The 19677-nt window shown below is 36.7% G+C and overlaps 1 protein-coding gene across 1 annotated transcript in view; it reads right to left on the bottom strand.

Annotated features, from left to right (window-relative positions):
* Window positions 1-19677, bottom strand: part of SLC66A1L (solute carrier family 66 member 1 like) — a 46483-nt gene that overhangs the window by 13259 nt on the left and 13547 nt on the right. Inside the window, 3 exon segments of the mRNA XM_017890525.1 lie at window positions 7304-7392; window positions 8039-8064; window positions 8067-8169. Coding sequence (XP_017746014.1) covers window positions 7304-7392; window positions 8039-8064; window positions 8067-8169 — 218 coding nt within the window.

Genomic DNA, 19677 nt, shown 5'->3' with positions numbered 1-19677 from the left:
TATATATTATATATATAAAGGAGAGTTTACTAAGTACTAACTCACATCATCACAAGGTCCCCCAACGGACTGTCTGCAAACTGAGGAGCAAGGAAACCAGTTCGAGTTCCAGATCTGAAGAACTTGGAGTCCAATGTTCAAGAGCAGGAAGCATCCAGCACAGGAGAAGGATGTAGGCTGGGAGGCTAGGCCAGTCTCTCCTTTCACATTTTTCTCCTTGCTTATATTCTAGCTGCGCTGGCAGCTGATTAGATTGTGCCCACCCAGATTAAAAGGCAGGTCTGCCTTTTGCAGCCCACAGACTCAAATGTTGATCTCCTTTGGCAACACCCTCACAGACACACCCAGGATCAATACTTTGCATCCTTCAATCCAATCAATTTGACACTCAGTATTAATCATCACAAGTAAGTTTAGATATTGAGAACTAATAGCACCCTCATATTTGTTTCCCACATACAAATGATAAATGTAGTTTTAAACATTATTGCCAATTTTCATTAAATTCATTAACCAATTATTCTAAATGTATTATTTACCATAAACTATTAATTCGTGAGACTTACTTTTATCAACAAAAGGCAAGGCATCACTTGTCATTTATTAATTCAAAGTGTTCTCTGTAGAGATTTTCAGAGATGGCATGGCTTTTTCTTAATATCTGCTATTATAATTTTAATAAAATTTAATATCTAAGATGTGTTAATTTCAACACTTCTAATCTTGGCCCCACTTTTTTTTTTTTTATCAGAAGAACCAAAGAAACCAAGAAATCTTCATCTGAATTTGATCCTCTGCTATAATAGTAATAATCTAGGATACTTTGGGAAAGAGAAGACTTTCTTTATAAATGAATATTTCAAATACAATAATGAAATGGCTATAGCATTAGCTATTTACACTTCTTAGAAGATATATATATATACTTTTTAGGTGATATATTAAGTATCTATACATGTTTATTCTCTAATGGCAATCTGATGGCAAAGACACAAAAAAGTTAAGGAATAAGACTCCAAATGTTGCAATAAGCCAAGGAAGATGATGCACAAAGTAAGTACTCTTGTGACACTTAGCAGCTGGTACCTTTAAAACCACACCGTACGTGCAGTTCCCAATCATGGTCAATACAAACAGCAGAAATGAAGTTCTTCAGTAGATCTTCAGAACTAACAACAGAAGCAAGGATGACAGTAGTTGTTATTTTCTCTTCCCTACACAATACACAGCTTCACAAATCACCCAAGTTTTAAATTGTATTTCATTATCATAAATATCTTCTGATTGTTGAAAAAAAAGTTTCCTGTACAAATGTTGGAAGATGTGGAAAACATGAAGGCTAAAACAATATCACCCATAATCTTAATACTCATAAAATATTCTAATTCATTTCTTTCTTTTTATGCAAGGTACATGACTATACACAGTATACATAATATTTTGTAATATCCTTTTCTCCAGTATTATATATTATAATAATTTTTGCATGTCATTAAACATTATTTATCAACATTTTAAAATTGCTTCAGAATATTTCACTGTATTCAGCATTTGAGTGTCCCCAATCTTATAGATGGCATTTTTACAAATTCCTCAGTACTTACATATTTTTCCATCTTTCTGGTAATTTCCTTAGAATTGATATCTAGATGTGAAATTCATACTTCTGAGGATGTTGACACAAACTGTCAAAATGTCTTCCAGAAAGACTTTTAAACATCTATTCAGCAGTGTATGCATGTGCAAACAAACCCTATTCTTATCAGCTGTGATTCCTATAATTTCTTTATATTTGCTAATTTGGTGGACTAAAAAGTTGTTATTTTATTTCACATTTATTTAATTCCTAGAGAAGTTAAATTATTTTTCATTTTTTTTTTTTTGTTTTTTGGTTTTTGATTTTTTTAGAGAGAAAGTCTCGCTCTGTTGCCCATGTTGGAGTGCAGTGGCGCAATCTCGGCTCACTGCCACCTCCATCTCCTGGGTTCAAGCATTCTTCTGCTTCATCCTCCCAAGTATCTGGGACTACAGGCGCACGCCGCCATGCACACCGTCACATCCGCCTAATTTTTTTTCTTTGTATTTTAGTAGAGATGGGGTTTCACCATGTTGCCCAAGCTGGTCTCGAACTCCTGAGCTCAGGCAATCCACCCGCCTTGGCCTCCCAAAATGTTAGGATTACAGGCGTGAGCCACTGCCATTTCTTCTTTTGAATTATCCATTTTGAGTCCTATGTAAATTTTTATACAGGACTGTTTTTTTCCTTTTGATTTATGGAAATTCTTACTAAAATTCTGTTCTTTGCCATATGTGCTTCCTATCTATTTTGTATGTTTTGGTTTTACACCTATATTTGATGTACAGACATATTAAATATTTATAGTTAATTCTATACATTTTTTCCTTTATCCATTTCTTTTAAGATTCAAAATTACTAAGATTTAAACATTTAAAATATTATCTATATGTGATAATGATAACAATTATTATCCTTTTAATCATGCAGTCCAGTACTGGATTGGGAGTTAGTAAATGCTAATTCACTGTGAAGCTGCCTCTTGGGATCATTTTTAAGGCAATTCTGAGGGACAGACTATAATATTCTCCCCTGAAAAAAGTACTGCTTGCATGAAGCTTCTTTATTCAATGTCTGTAGTGTACCCTTTTGCAATACTTCATTTCAAAATGTTGACAAACATGTGAGACTATTTTGACCAGATGGAAACTCAAATGAATGAATTAGATAAAATTACTCTTTTACTCCCATTAAACATTCAGAAATTCAGTTCGAGTTTTCAGTTTCCAGGACCTGTGGTAAATAAAAGAATATACCATTGGAAATTCGAATAAACCATGGGTGGTTGAAAATTCAGAGAGATAAAGTACACATGTACACGTTCGGTCCCTTCTAGGTTGCTACAGTGAAGTATATTAGTTGCAAAGTGCAAGGGAATCAGGACTTTTTCACAAGTTGAACACAACCACAACATCCATGCCAAATGCTTTGTATAATTTATTGTGATTTCATTACACTGGCACTAATATGCAAACCCAGGAAAAGAGATTTAGACAACAATTCCAGCTGATCGAAATTCTGCTCCCTAAACTTAAAGGAGCTTAATAAACAAGCAACAAAAAATTGATCAAGAATAGATTCTTGTGACTGTGACTTCCATATTGTTGGTCCGAAAAGCACTACTCAGAATTCCAAGATCTCTTCTAAAGGTAGACACAAAGTCATAAGAAGCACTTTGATTCATCATAATGAACAAAGCAAATAACGTACTTACATTTCTATATAGTTGGGGAAATCGAGATCCCAAGTAGAATACACAAAATACATAGCCGCAAATAAAGCCTAACATTTCAACTATGCCAACAGTATCCCAAAATCAGTAACACAAAAAGGGTGATAGTATTAAGGATCAATCTAAACATACATTAGAATCTCAATATTTCAAGGGAAATGGAGGTTCATTGGATAAAACTAGGGTGGAAGTATTTATTCTCTACAGCCTTGTTATTTTGGAGGCCAATGAATATTAATCATCTTCCTAGGATGGGTGGTATTCCCTAATCAAGTAGTAACATCATTTATTCATGCATGTGGATATGCTAAGTTGTTTTGAATAATGGCAATTAAGATTTGGAAAAAATAACTTCAGTATAAGTGTATCTATGGGGTTTCCATCTGGATTTCTGGTTCAACCCCACAGAACCCTTTCTCTGCTTGGAATATATAAAAGTACCTGCCTGTAGATGGGCCAAGTGGGCAGGTTCACCAGAAGAATGGGTCTCCCCAGTCTGGGACAAGCCTTTCTGCCCACCAGCCTGCATCCCAAAAGGAGAGAAGGTGCTTTCAGGATTTTCAGGATCTTACTGAGCCCTGGTCAATTCTAATATATTAAAACCACTACCTGCGAAATCCCAAAGGACTGAAGTTTCTTAGAAGTTTTTCTAAAAGTTAATAAAAATTCTTTCTTGTATTTTTTATTGAGAGAACATGGAGAGAGGTGGGGATTGTGCCCTGGCATTCTGTCATTTCATTTTTGAAATAAAATACTTCCTGGACTAACCTCAGCACTTCTACAATATTTTTGTGGAGTTTATAAAATTAACAACAATGAAAATTCTGCAAAATATTTCTAAAGTGACCAAAAAATGGATCCATAACAAAGAGTTGATGGGTTTTTCATATAAAGATGATCTTTTTTGCTTCTGTTGAAGTCTCAGGTTGATTCTTCATCAAAAATAGACTTGATATTGTCACTGACAGCACCATGCACACTGGCACCCAAGTCACATATAAATTCTGCAGGCTTCTACCCCCTAGTGCTTAAAAACAACCAGGGCAATGGTGAACAACTGCCACAAGCTGCTGAAATGATGTCCAATGGCACACATATTTACTGCAGCTAAATACCACTTATCTGGTATTTAATCTCCAGAATACTTGAGTTTTCAGAATGGTTACATAATAAATGTCATCCAGAAAAAATATGCTGTTTAGTTAGAACTCAAGCTCACTAAGTGCATCTAAGAATAGGAAAACCACAGAAAGCAACTGATGGACGGTTGTGATTGGCTGGATCAATTGTAGGAAAGGAAAGTGCTACTTTAATTGCCCAGCTACACATTTACAAGCTCAGTGCATCCATTCTAGTGCTGACAGGCCTTGGGAGGGAACAGCAGACAAGAAAGAAGAACACTGGAGAAATGAAGTAGGACGATAGCACAGAATAGGATCAGAGGAGATTAAAAGGGGTGTCAGTGGCAACAGTAGCCAACAGAAATTAAAGGCAGCAACAGGGAGTGTGATTCAGGCCGCTGAGAGAAGGAGAGAGGAAGCAAAAAGCCCTGAGCTTGAGACAGATAAAAAGCAAAGAGACTATGAAAAACCCAGGCACCACTGGAACATGCCAAGCAGGTTTCCAGAGATGTAGAAGAGGAGTCATTTAATTGACAAACTCTTACTAAACACCTACATTCTTAGCAACCAAGAATTCAAAACTAAATAATTTATGCCCCTACTCCAAGAGACTGTAAATTAAGTCATTACATCCTATGGATCTTATCTCCTAAATCTGCATCTAGGTGACTCAGAGTTTAAATCAGCAGAGCCAGGTCAAGGTACATTTTGGAAAGCTCTCTGAGGAAAAATCAAAAAGCACTTGATCCATAACTGTTAACTATACAGAGCAGAGTGACTCATTCTCCATGGGCAGTGGCTGGCTATATTCTTACTCTATCAGTTAATGATTAAAGCATGAGAACTTCCAGGAGTAATGGTCAAATTGAACACTCTTGTTCAGGAAGCTAGGAAATACTGGGATGCAGAATCTTAGTAAAAGTGAAAGACAAAACCAAAAACCACAAGCAAACAAACATACAAATACCTATGTTTAAGTAGAAAACATGTTTCCTTATAAGCCAGACAATCATCTGCCATGGGTTGGTAGGGGCAGGGTAGGTCCATGCAGCTTTAACCTCTATATTCTATTTTTAATTTTTTAGTTATGTTGCATCTGTACTAGGGTTAATATCAGCAGACATCAGACACACAGATATCTGACTGCAACATTCTGGCTAAATCATTCCCACTTGTTTAACATAAAAACTGATGAAGCATTTATTTTAAAACATTTGTAGAGTTATAACTGCAAAGGTACAGCTCATGGCTTCTCATATATTACAACCACATGTTAAGACAATAGAATTCAATAAAAAATTACCTTCAGACACATTTTGTATTTGAGGGATTCGCTTTATCCCTCAACATTCCAGGTTGGATAGCCCATTGAGCACATGTTCCTTGGTGAAACTTAATTTTTTTTTGAACTCTGCATTGACCCTAAGTTTAACAGTATTCCAAATTCAGTCTACTTTGCCCACAGAAGATATTGCAGCTAAGCAAAACTCTGTTCCAGAAACCTCATAAACTGTGTGAGTTCCTCAATTTAGCCCTAGGGAGTAAATTGAAGAGAGCTGGCCTGTCATACTGTTTTAGACTGTTTGCCACAGAAATTCAGGATTAGTTCCAGATTGATTAAACTGGTTATAGTGGTGGCTATATATATAAGGTTTGGTGGGGGGAGGGAGCGACACAGGGGAGGAAACTGATTGGGGGTCCTTTAAGTATCAAATGCTTTACTGGAGATTTCCATATCTTTTACAATTCATTCATTCCACCACTATTCGCCGAATGTCGGCTATGTACTCAGTCTTGAACAAGACTGAGACAGTCCCTGTTCTTATAGAGCTTATGATTCACATAACACCAATTACACTGTAAATCAGCTTGATACATACCTGATATCACCTTAGGTTGATTATGAAATCTAATCCTTCTACCAGCTGGCTATGTGACCTCAGTCCAGTTTGTTGATGCCTCAATTTCCTCAATTGTATAAAGGAGTTTGCCATGGAAAATAAGTGAGTTCAATTAGCACATATAAAAGGTCTTTCACCATGCCTGGTACACAACTGGGGGTCATCTTCCTGCCTTCCTCACTTTAGTATCCAGTGGGATTTGTATTTGATTTGTAGATTTGAGTAGCTGTTCTCACCCTTGTAATAGTTACAACCACCAGGGGCAGTAGAAAATATGCTCCACATGTCCCAAGGGGAAAAATGGGGCCACTCTCATAAGTACATAGCTAAAAGTAAATTTCATTGTTGGGCTGGCTCATAAATACACACGTGAAGAAACAAACAGTCGTTTAAAAACACAGCAGTCAAAGCAAAAATAAAAATAATAGTATTCAGTTATTCAGTGAATCTATACTGCAGGCCTATTCTGTGCCAGCCTCTGAACATTAAAATAGTGCCTGTCCCATTGGGTGATATGAAGATTGAATAAGTTACAACAGGACTGACAAATGGTAGGCACTTAAAAACTATTTGTGGCTATCATCTTGTGGAGAATATGTTTTTAGATTAGCCACAAGAGAAAAGTGGTACTGCTTATCACCTGGAGAAACCTCTAAAAGTATTTGACTATTCCTGCCAATCTCTCTTTTACCTTTTTCTGATTAATCATTTCTGTTTATTTTCCTATAACATAGATGTGTTAATGTGTCCAATGACACAGACCAATTGGAAAAAAAAGGTAATAACATGGAATCTAAATGTGCCACATCTAAAAATTCTCAAAGGACTCACTTGGATGGTTGAGAGAAATGTTATGTCTTATCAAAATATGCCTTACTCGTTAAAAATAACTCAAAGATGCTCTATTGGTTTTTAAATGAGAAAATGTTCTATTACAAATAGAAGTACTGGAATGAACTATTACCAATCTTACATTTTGTTCTTATGATTCTTTAACCTGTAGTACATGAATTGTGAGAGTATAATTATATCCATGTTCATGTCGAAGATGGCTGTCAAAATCTGGAGTGGTAAATAAGGATGGACATCTATAAATATAAAATCCCAGGCCACCATTATCGAATATATATAGTACAGTGTATGAAGGTGACAAAGTCATTTACATGATTAAATACATTAACAAAGTTTTCTAAAAGCTTACAAATATTCCACTTTATTTTTTCATTTGAATACTATCATAGAAATATTTGCCTATAGCCACTGACTATATTTTTAATTATGACTCTCATTGTAGACTATGTGTCAGCATCAGTGGATTATTGTTCAGTCTTAGTATAGAAAAGAATAAGAATCCCCTAATGGCAACATATCATGTTCAGCTACCTTGAGGCAAGAAAATATTAAAACTGTATGAAGAAAAGGAATTAAAACTGGATGTAGACTTTAAAAATATATCTGAAAACAGACAGGCCTCTATTCTACTATAAAAAAAATGCCACATTAAGAGGATTGTCAGATACAGAACACTTATGCAATATTTAGAGCATGTCTATACTAAAAAATTATTTGTTGTTTATCTGAAATCCAAATTTTACTGAGTGTCCTGTATTTTGTTTGTTAAATTTGTCAACTCTACACATGAAGCTCTCCATGCACACATAACCCAGAACCTTCACTCTTTTGAAGATAAATCTGGAGAAAGTTTTACCTGAATAGGCAGCTGGTTACTCAGGTGCAGCCTTTGAAATTTGTCAGGTCTCCACCTATCCAGCAAAGCAGAAAACCCAGAGAGACTGCTTCATCCACTCTTCCATTTCTGTAGGCTACAAAGAGCTGACTGGAAAGTGACAATTGACAAATAAACACGTGGAGCACAGAACTTAATGAGACAACTCGACACCAGATAAAAACAATACCGATGATGTACAGCAATAAAACATCTCATTCACTTCCAGTTAAGCCTCTAGGACTCTTTTTAACCTGTCTTCATTCACAGCACACAGCAAACATATCTAAAACCTAAAAGAAGCTCAGTGACAATACTAAAACATTAATGCCTCTTATCTCTGCCTTTTCTTTTATCTTTCCCATTGGAATTTATATATATGTCCTAAGCACATGTTTATTTTTTCTTGGCCTCATAATGGGGGAAGATATTAAGTCATGTAATTAGAAATACTAGATATATCACTAAAATGTAAGAGTAGAGTTTCAAAATGTTTATCAGTGATTACATTTTCAGCCAGTACCTATGTTTTCTTTTAAATTTACTTCTAATCAAGTTGCCTACGTGCAGGTGGACAGGTGGACAAATAGCAAAGTCAATGTGAAAATCTATTTGGCTCCCTATGATGCCACCTCTTATGTGGAAAAGGTTTTAAAAATCTTGGGTCCTGGGATCCAAAAGACCTGAAGACATGGCTTGTCACCTGTGGGACATCAGACAATTACTTAATCTCTCAGAATCTTACTTTCCATATCATAAAGTAAGATTAAGTTTCTAAACCAGAAGTGTTTATTGCAGGAAGTTGACCAAGGTTTGAAATGGGTGGCCCCACTTGAGGCTAAATGATGTCCATAAGCCACCAGTGGTAGAACTGGGAATCAGCCTAAATCTGCTGACTCCAATTTTATAATCTTTCACTACCACATATACTACCTAAAAGTTAATATTTCTGGAATTCACATAGGAGACCATAATCCCACTCACATCAATGCCAAGTTATTCCTCCATTAAGCGGTGGTGAATGGTATATATATCAATGTGGTTTTCAAAAGACTTTTTGTTATGTCTCAGATTTCCAAAGCATCTGAGGACTGACTGTATTCTCTACCTTTCCCCAGTATTTTATAAACAGATGACCTATCTAGGCACACATATTTTACAAATTCCTTTGAAGCAGATCTCTTTTGCTTGATTTTTTTTTTCTAGGGTAGATATAGTTGGTATCTGACTTCTAATTACAAATAAACTTAGCAAAATGAAAACTTTCCCCTGTAAGACTAAACTGCTTGGATTTTTTTTTTTAAATTATCCCCATGCCCACAAGAAAAGAATAGCATAATGTAATATCCCACCAAAGACTATTTAAATTTTTGCTCTTATCAAAGAACATATTGAAAAGGAATTCAACATAGGACGGTGAAGAGGTAAGGTACATATGCTTTATTGCCTTTCTGATTACTAAATATAAAAGATTTTTATATCTTAACTAAGAAAAAAGTAGTCAGTATAACGTATTAACAACCTTTCTGTTATATTCTAAAACGTTTTAGAGTGATGCTTTTTAGCACCTTCAAAATATAAAATACAAAGAGAACGTTCGTTCAATAGCAAGCCCAAGTAGTTTGAAAAAATACTTAATATAAAAATATTTAAATATTTTTTTTAAATAAGAAATTATGAACAAGAGTGTTACACTATAGATTTGAAATCCAAGATTCTTAACTTACGGGAGAGCAACAGACAGAAAACAGGCAATAGAAACCAATTCTATAATCATGCTCCAGTATTCCCAGGAGTTGGACACACATCTTGCAGGAGATGCCAAATCCATAAGGTCCCAGTCACACAAATCTTCCCATCCTCTACTGAGGAGGCACACAGTTGCATCTGTGATTCTATAATTAAAGTCTGGATGGTTGATGTTGCTGGTTCTTGGAAAGTGCAATTTAATGTCAGAATGAATATTTCTTTTTAAAATAATGCTTTGATTCATACTGAAGTTTGGCTACAAACTTCTTAAAATCTGTAAAATTTCAAATAAATTTTAATTTAAAATTTAATTTAATTAAAAGTCTTAAAATCTGTAAAAATTAAATATAAATAAATAAATATTGTGTAATATTTTTTCTTAGAAAACATTGTTGAAAGAAATTAAAGAAGACTTAAATAAATGGGAAGACATTCCATATTCATGGATTGGGAGACTTAATATTGTAAAGATGGCAAAACTACCCAAAGTAATCTACAGATTTAATGCAGTTCTTATCAAAATTCCAACTGCCTCTTTTACAAAACTGCACAAGTTAATCCTAAAATTCATACAGAATTGCTAAGAATACCAAATAGTCTAAACAACTCTGAATGAAGATAATAAAGTTAGAGAACGAATACTTTTTAATTTCAAAATGTGTGACAAAGACAGTAATCAAAACAGTGTGGTAATGGCATTAGAAAAGACATATAGATAAATAGAATAGAATGGAGCATCCAAAAATAAAAATATACATCTATGGTCAATTGATTTTGACAAGGGAGCCAAGACCATTCAATAAGGAAAAAATACTTTTTTCAACAAATAGCAGTGGGACAACTGGAGAACTACATGCAAAAGAATGAAGTTGAACTCTTACCTCACACCATATACAAAAATTAACTCAAAATAGATAAAAAGCTTAAATTTGAGAATCTACATAACTCTGCAAAATCTAGAAAACATAGGGATAAATATGTATGAGCTTGGATTTGGCAACAGATTCTTAGACATGACCCCAAAAGCACAAGCAACAAAAGAAAATATAAATTAGACTTCATCAAAATTTAGAAACTTTTGTGCATCGGAGAACATTATAAAGAAAAGTGAAGAGCCAACCCACAGAATGAATAAGACCTAGTATTTGATATGCAACAGGGTGGCTATAGTCAACAATAATTTAATTGTACATTTTGTAATACCTGAAAGAGTATAATTGGATTGTTTATAACATAAATGATAAATGCTTGAAGATATGGATACCTCATTTTTCATGATGTGATTATTATTTATTGCATACCTGTATCAAAATACCTCATGTACCCCATAAACATATACATCAATTATGTACATCAATTAAGTAAAAAATAATACAAATTAAAAATTTTTTAAAAGATCACAATGAGACACATATAATATAATTGTCAAAAGTCAAAGACAAAAAATGAGTTTTGAAAGCAGCAAGAGAAAAGAGTCATGTCCAAGGGAGCCCCCGAGACTATCAGTGGATTTCTCAACAGAAACCTTGCAGGCCAGAAGGAAGTGGGATGATATATTCAAAGTACCAAAAGGTTAAAGCTTCCGACTAAGAATAGTCTATCTGACAAGGTGTCCTTCAGAAATGAAGGAGAAAGAAAGACTTTCCCAGATAAACCAAAGCTGAAATAATTCATCATCATTAGACCTGCCTCACAAGAAACACTACGGAGAGTCCTTCAAGTCGAAATAAAAGGATGCTAGAAAGCAACATGAAAGAATATGGAAGTATAATACTCATAGGAAAAAGGTAAATATATAGACAAATGCAGAATACTGAAATACCGTAATGATGGTGATAAATAACATTTAACTCTGGTATTTAATTTAAAAATAAATATAACTATAAAATGTTAATAGATACACAATATAAAAAGATGTGATTTGGGAAATCAATAATCTAAAGTGTGTGGGGTAGTAGAAGAAAGAAAATACAGTATTTGTATGCAATTGATGTTAAGGTTGTCATCAACATAAAATAGATTGTCATAAATATAAGATAGTTTATGTAAGTCCCATGGTAACCACAAAGAAAACATCTATAAAAAATACAGAAGAGAAAATAATCAAAATGTGCCACTCAAAAAATAAAATCAATGAAAGACAAAGGAAGATAGGAGAAAAGAGACAAAAATGTACAAGATAAACATAAAATAATTAATATAATGTTAATAATAAGTACTTTACTATCAGTAATTACTTTAAATATAAATGGATTAAACTCCTCAAATAAGCCATAAAGTGGCTGAATGGATTTTGAAAAAATATTCAACTGTATGCTGTCTGTATGAGACTAACTTCAGATTTAAGGACACGCATAGACTGAAAATAAAAGAATGGGAAAAGATATTCTGTTTAAATGGTAATTGAAAAAGACCAGATGTGGCCATAGTTATGTCAGACAAAATAGAATTTAAGTCAAAAACTGTCAGAAGAGACAAAGAAAAACAATATATAATGACAAAAGATGAATTAATCAAGAAAATAGAACAATTATAAGTTTGTATGCACCCAAATCAGAGCATCCAAATATATGAAGCAAACACTGACAGAACTGAAGGGAGAAATACTTGTGCGATAATAGTAGGATATTTCAATACCTGACTTTCAATAATGGATAGAGCAAACCTGATAAAAGATTAGTAAGGGACCAGAAAACTTGAACAAGGCTGTAGACCAACTGAACCTAACAGATACATATAGAACATTCCACCCAAGAGAAACAGAATCCATATTCTTTTCAAGAGCACACAGAACATTCTCCAGGATGAATCACCTCAGATCACAAGCAAGCCTTAACAAATTTAAGATTGTAATCATACCAAGTATTATTCCCAACTACAGTGAAATGTAACTAGAATACAATAGCAGAAGAAAGAACTGAAAAATTCACAAATATGTGGTAACTAACATAATGCTGAATAACAATTGAGTCAAAGAACAAACCGAAGGGAAATTAGAAATTACCTTGAGATAAATGAAAATGGAAACACAACATGCCAAAATTTATGGGATGCAGTAAAATCAGTACTAAGAAAGAACTTTATAGCAGTACATACCTACATTTAAAAAATCTCAAATAAACAGCTTAACTTTACACCTCAAAAAAAAAATTAGAAAAAGAAGAACAAATAAAGCCCCAAGTTAGCAGAAGGATGAAAATAATAACAATTAGGGAAAAATAAATAAAATAAGAGAATAGAATAACAGTAAGAAAAAATCAACAAAACTAAGGATTTCTTAAAAAGATTAACAAAATTGACAAACACTTAGCAAGACTACAAAAAATGAGAAAACTTAAATAAATGAACTCAAAATAAAAGACATTGCAACTGATGTCACAGAGATAAAAGGATTATGAAACACTACCATGAACAATTATATGTGAACAAATTGTTTAACTTAGAAGAAATAGACAAATTCCTAGAAATATGCAACCTACCAAGACTGAATCTTGATCAAATATAATACATGACTATACCTACAATGAGTAGGTAGTTTGTATCAGTAATCAAAAACTTGCCAACAAAGAAAAGCCCAAGACTAGAAGCATTCACTGGAGAATTTTATCAAACATTTTAAAAGTTAATGCCAATCTTTCTCAAACTTTTGTGGAAAAAGAACGCTATCCCAAGTGAAATAAGGCAGTCACAGTAGCACAAATACTGCATGATTCTACTTATATGAGGTATCTAAAGTAGTTAAGCTCATAGAAGCAAATTATAAAATGGTGGTTACAAGGGTGTGAGGAGAGGGAATTGGAAAATTGCTGTGCAATGGATATAGAGTTTCGGCAATGCAAGATGGAAAAGTTCTAGAGATATGCTTTACAACAATGCATATATAGTTAACAATACTTTACACTTAAAAATGTATTAGGAGGGCTAATATATGTGAGGGTTTTTTTTTTTTTTTTTTTTTTTTTTACAACAAAAAGAAGTAAATAAAATACTGTGAGAGTGAGAAACAGAAATTACAGTTCAGAGTTCTTAAGAGGAGGAAGCTCCAAAAAAGAACTCCAGAAATCTGCACATAGGTCACCTGTGCCTTTGGCTGAATAGGAAAGCAAAGTAGGGCAAAACTCCTTTAAGTCAGGCAAAAAACAACTACCAGGGAGAGAAAAGCTACCAGGGTACTATTAACTGAAAAATACTGCAGCTCACACAAGACTAAGAGATATTTGAATTCTGAACAGGCAGGGTAAAGAGATTATTTAGAAGACAAGCAACATTCGTAGAGCACCCAAAAAGACTGCCTTCAGAGTAAGGGTAGAGGCTATGCTAGACCCACTCTAATACAGTTTAAAAACAAGCCTTAGAATAATCAAACTTATTTTCAAATAAAGTAGCTGCTTGCCCAAATAAACACCAATACTCTTTAAAGTTTTCAAGGAAGACTGTCACAATGTTGAGCATAATGTTCAGCATCCAACTGAATATTGAAGACTTTCAAAGAAGCAGGAAAATGTGTCCAATAATGAAGAAAAACAAATTAGTCAATAGAAACAGACACCAAAATGATAGAGATGTTGAAATTAGCAAGCATTTAATTGTTATAGATATACTGTATATGTTGAAGAAGCTAAAAGAAAACATGAACATTGATATGGTTCTGTGTCCTCACCCAAATCTCATCTTGAACTGTACTCCTATAATTCCCATATGTTGTGGGAAGGACCTGGTGGGAGATAATTTGAGTCATGGGGGCGGTTTCCTCCATACTCTTCTCACCGTAGTGAATAAGTCTCAAGAGATCCGATGGTTTTATCAGGGGTTTCCACTTTTGCATCTTACTCATTTTCTCTTGCTGCTGCCATGTAAGAAGTGCCTTTCACCTCCCACCATGATTCTGAGGCCTTTTCAGTCATGTGAAACTGTAAGTACAATTAAACCTCTTTTTCTTCCCAGTCTCGGGTACGTATTTATCAGCAGTGTGAAATCGGACTAATACAGGAAATTGGTACCAGTAGAATGGGACATGGCTGAAAATACACTCAAAAAATGTGGAAGCAACTTTGGAACTGGGTAACAGGCAGAGATTGGAACAGTTTGGAGGGGTCAGAAGAAAACAGGAAGATATGGGAAAGTTTGGAGCATCCTAGAGACTTGTTGAATAGTTTTGACCAAAATGCTGATAGTGATATGGGCAATAAGGTCCAGGTTGAGGTGGTTTCAGATGCAGATGAGGGACTTATTGGGAACTGGAGCAAAGGTGACTCTAGTTATGTTTTAGCAAAGAGACTGGCAGCATTTTGCTCCTGCCCTAGAGATTTGTGGAGCTTTGAAATTGAGAAAGATGATTTAGGGCATCTGAAGGAAGAAATTTCTAAGCAGCAAAGCGTTCAAGTGGTGACTTAGGTGCTGTTAAAGGCATTCAGTTTTATAAGGGAAACAGAGCATAAAAGTTCAAAAAATGTGCAGCCTGACAATGTGAAATAAAAGAAAAATCCAGCTGGGCATGGTGGCTCACACCTGTAATCCCTGCACTTTGGGAGGCCAAGGCAAGTGAATCACCTGAGGTCAGGAGTTTGAGACCAGCCTGGCCAACATGATGAAACCCCGTCTCTACTAAAAATACAAAAAATTAGCCAGGTGGTGTGGTGGTGGGTGCCTGTAATACCAGCTACTCAGGAGGCTGAGGCAGGAGAATCCCTTGAACCTGGGAGGCAGAGGTTGCAGTGAGCCAAGATCGTGCCACCATTGAACTCCAGCCTGGGCAATAAGTGTGAAACTCAGTCTCAGAAAAAAAAAAAAGAAAGAAAGAAAAAAGAAAAATCCATTTTCTAAGGAGAAATTCAAGCCAGCTTTGGAAATTTGCATAAATAATGAGGAGCCAAATGTTAATCCCCAAGACAGTGGGAAAAATGTCTTCAGGGCATGTCAGAGATCTTCACAACAGCACCTCCCATCACAGGCCCAGAGGCCTAGGAGAAAATGGTTTCGTGGGGTGCGGCCAGGGTCCCCATGATGTGTGTGGCCTAGGGACTTGGCACCCTGCATCCCAGGCACTCCAGCCATGGCTGGAAGGGGCCAACGCAGAGGTCAGGCTGTGGCTTCAGTGGGTGGAAGCCCCAAGTTTTGGCAGCTTCCACATAGTATTGAACCTGCGAGTGCACAGAAGTCAAGAACTGGGGTTTGGGAACCTCCATATAGAGTTCAGAACATGGAAACACCAGGATGCCCAGGCAGAAATTTGTTTCAGGGGCAGGACGTTCAGGGAGAACCTCTGCTAGGGCAGTGCAGAAGGGAAATGTGGGGTCAGAACCCCCACACAGAGTCCCTATTGGGGTACTGCCTAGTGGCCTGTGAGAAAAGGGTCACCATCCTCCAGATCCCAGAATATTAGATCCACTGACAGCTTGCACCGTTTGCCTGGAAAAGCTACAGACATTCAACACCAGCCTGTGAAAATAGCTGGGAGGAAGGCTGTACCCTGCAAAGCCACAAGGGCAGAGCTGCTCAAGACCATGGGAATCCACCTTTTGCATCAGCGTGACCTGGATGTGAGACATGGAGTCAAAGGATATCATTTTGGAGCTTTAATATTTGCCTACCCCGCTGGATTTCGGACTTGCATGGGCCCTGTAACCACTTTGTTTTGGCCAATTTCTCCCATTTGGAACAGCTGTATTTACCCAATACCTGTATTCCCATTGCATCTAGGAAGTAACTAGCTTGCTTTTGATTTTACAGACTCATAGGTGGAGGGGACTTGCTTTAGACGAAACTTTGAACTGTGGACTTTTAGGTTAATGCTGAAATGAGTTAAGACTTTGGGAGATTGTTGGGAAGGCATGACTGGTATTGAAATGTGAGGACGTGAGATTTGGATGGGGCCAGGGTGGAATGATATGGTTTAGCTCTGTGTCCCCGCCTAAATCTCATCTTGAATTGTACTCCATAATTCCCACTTGTTGTGAGAGGAAGCCAGTGAGAGATTTGAATCATGGGGGCAGTTTCTCCCATACTGTTCTTGTGGTAGTGAATAAGTCTTGTGAGATCTGATGGTTTTACTGGGGGTTTCTGCTTTTGCATCTTCCTTGTTTTCTCTTGCTGCTGCCATGTAAGAAGTGCCTTTCACCTTCTGCATGAGTCTGAGGCCTCCCCAGCCATGTGGAACCATAAGTACAATTAAACCTCTTTTTCTTCCCAGTTTTGGGTATGTCTTTATCAGCAACATGAAAAAGGACTAATACAAACATGGTAAAACAAAGTTAAAAGTAAGATTTTGTAAAAGTGTACCATAAAATACAAATCGTAAGAACACTAAGTTGGCTATAATACTCAGAAAAAGTAGACTTCAGAACAATAAATATTACTAAAGAAAAAAGAGACATTTTATAATGATAAAGAAGTCAACTCCTCAAGAAGACATAGCAATACTAAATGTCTATGCACCTAATACAGAAACTTGAAATATATGAAGCAAAACTGAAAGAATTAAAAGGGGAAATAAGACAAATCCAGTACTATATTCAGGATTTCAATTCTTCTCTCTCAGTGATTGATAGAACAGTGCTGTTTGCTAACTTCTTATTGAGTCAGTGAGAATTGCTATGTCTTCTTAACAAACAGTAGTGTAGAGAAGGCACAAAAAACCCTATCAACCAGCTTGATCTAACTGACATTTATAGAACACTACACACATTGTCATATGCAGAGGACACATTTATTTCAAGTAAATGGAACATTCATCAAGAAAAATCACATGATAGGGCTTAAAACTAGTTTTACAGATTATGTTTTTTGGTCACAATAAAAATAAATGAGAAACAAATAACAAAAGATAGTTGGGACGTCTGCTTTCAACAGTGATAAGTTGGGATTACATTCGCCATCATGCCTGAAATCACAAAATGGACAAAATACATGAAACAATGATTTAGGGGCATTGGACATCAGGCAATGAAGAACAGAGAACCCTGAGAAACCTCAAACAAAGGAGGTGAATGAACTCTATTATTACCCTAACTTATTGCCTGGAGAGAGTCTTAAGGTTGTGTTACAAATACTGGAAAGCCAGGATGAGTCAGGAGATCACCCTGAGGAGAAAGAATTGGGAGTTCAGGAAGGCCACAGAGCTAGAGTTTGCAGAATAGAGTACCAGCAAGGATAGAACTGCACAAAGAGAGAACTCTGGACAATCCCTCTCAAATCATCAACTAAATACTTATCAGTGTATCCATGTAAATGAACTACCTAAGATCAAGAGGAAAAACATCCTAAAAGATTAGAAGGGAGGTGTGAGCAAGATGGCCAAATAGGAACAGCTCCAGCCTCCAGCTCCCAGTGCTAACGACACAGAAGACAGGTGATTTCTGCATTTTCAACTGAGGTACCGGGTTCATCTCACTGGGGAGTGCCAATGGGTGCTGGTCAGCTGGTGCAGTCCGACCAGTGAGAGCTGAAGCAGGGCGAGGTATTGCCTCACCTGGGAAGCGCAAGGGGGAAGGGAATCCCTTTAGAAACTGAGACACACAACACCTGGAAAATCGGGTAACTCCCACCCTAATACTGCGCTTTCCCAAGGGTCTTAGAAAATGGCACACCAGGAGATTATATCCTATACCTGGTCGGCAGAGTCCCACGCCCCGAAGGAGCCTCCCTCATTGCTAGCACAGCAGTCTGAGATCTAACTGCAAGGCAGCAGCGAGGCTGGGGGAGGGGCACCCGCCATTGCTGAGACTTAAGTAGGTAAACAAAGCCACTGGGGAAGCTCGAACTGGGTGAAGCCCACCGCAGCTCAAGGAGGCCTGCCTGTCCCTGTAGACTCCACCTCTGGGGACAGGACATAGAAAAAAAAAAAGCAGCAGAAACCTCTGCAGATGTTAATGACCCTATCTAACAGCTTTGAAGAGAGCAGTGGATCTCCCAGCACATAGGTTGAGATCTGAGAACAGACAGTCTGTCTGCTCAAGTGGGTCCCTGACCCCTGAGTAGCCTAACTGGGGGACATCCCCCACTAGGTGCAAATGAACACCTCACACCTCACATGGCAGGGTACACCCCTGAGATGAAGCTTCCACAGCAAGAATCAGACAGCAGCACTCGCTGTACAGCAATATTCTATCTTCTGCAGCCTCCGCTGCTGATACCCAGGCAAACAGGGTCTGGAGTGGACCTCAAGCAATCTCCAACAGACCTACAGCTGAGGGTCCTGACTGTTAGAAGGAAAACTAACAAACAGAAAGGACACCCACACCAAAACCCCATCAGTACATCACTAGCATCAAAGACCAAAGGCAGATAAAACCACAAAGATGGGGAAAAAGCAGGGCAGAAAAGCTGGTAATGCAAAAAATTCAAAAAAGCAGAGCGTATCTCCCCCTCCAAAGGAACGCAGCTCATAGCCAGCAACGGATCAAAGCTGGACAGAGAATGACATTGACGAGTTGAGAGAAGAAGGCTTCAGTCGATCAAACTTCTCAGAGCTAAAGGAGGAACTACGTACCCAGCGAAAAGAAACTAAAAATCTCGGAAAAAGAATGGAAGAATGGATAACTAGAATAAGCAATGCAGAGAAGGCCACAAACGAACTGACAGAGATAAAAACCATGACACGAGAAATACGTGACAAATGCACAAGCTTCAGTAACTGACTCGATCAACTGGAAGAAAGAGTATCAATGACTGAAGATCAAATGAATGCAATGAAGTGAGAAGAGAAGTCTAGAGAAAAAAAGGAAAAAGAAATGAAGACAGCCTCCAAGAAATATGGGATTATGTGAAACGACCAAATCTATGTCTGATTGGTGTGCCTGAAAGTGAGGGGGAAAATGGAACCAAGTTAGAAAACACTCTTCAGGATATCACCCAGGAGAACTTCCCCAACCTAG

The sequence above is a fragment of the Rhinopithecus bieti genome, unplaced genomic scaffold (assembly GCF_001698545.2).
Source record: "Rhinopithecus bieti isolate Rb0 unplaced genomic scaffold, ASM169854v2 scaffold_17971, whole genome shotgun sequence".
Lineage (NCBI taxonomy): Eukaryota > Metazoa > Chordata > Mammalia > Primates > Cercopithecidae > Rhinopithecus > Rhinopithecus bieti.
The sequence above is the reverse complement of the archived record's forward strand: the minus strand, read 5'-3'. Positions and strand labels throughout refer to the sequence as shown.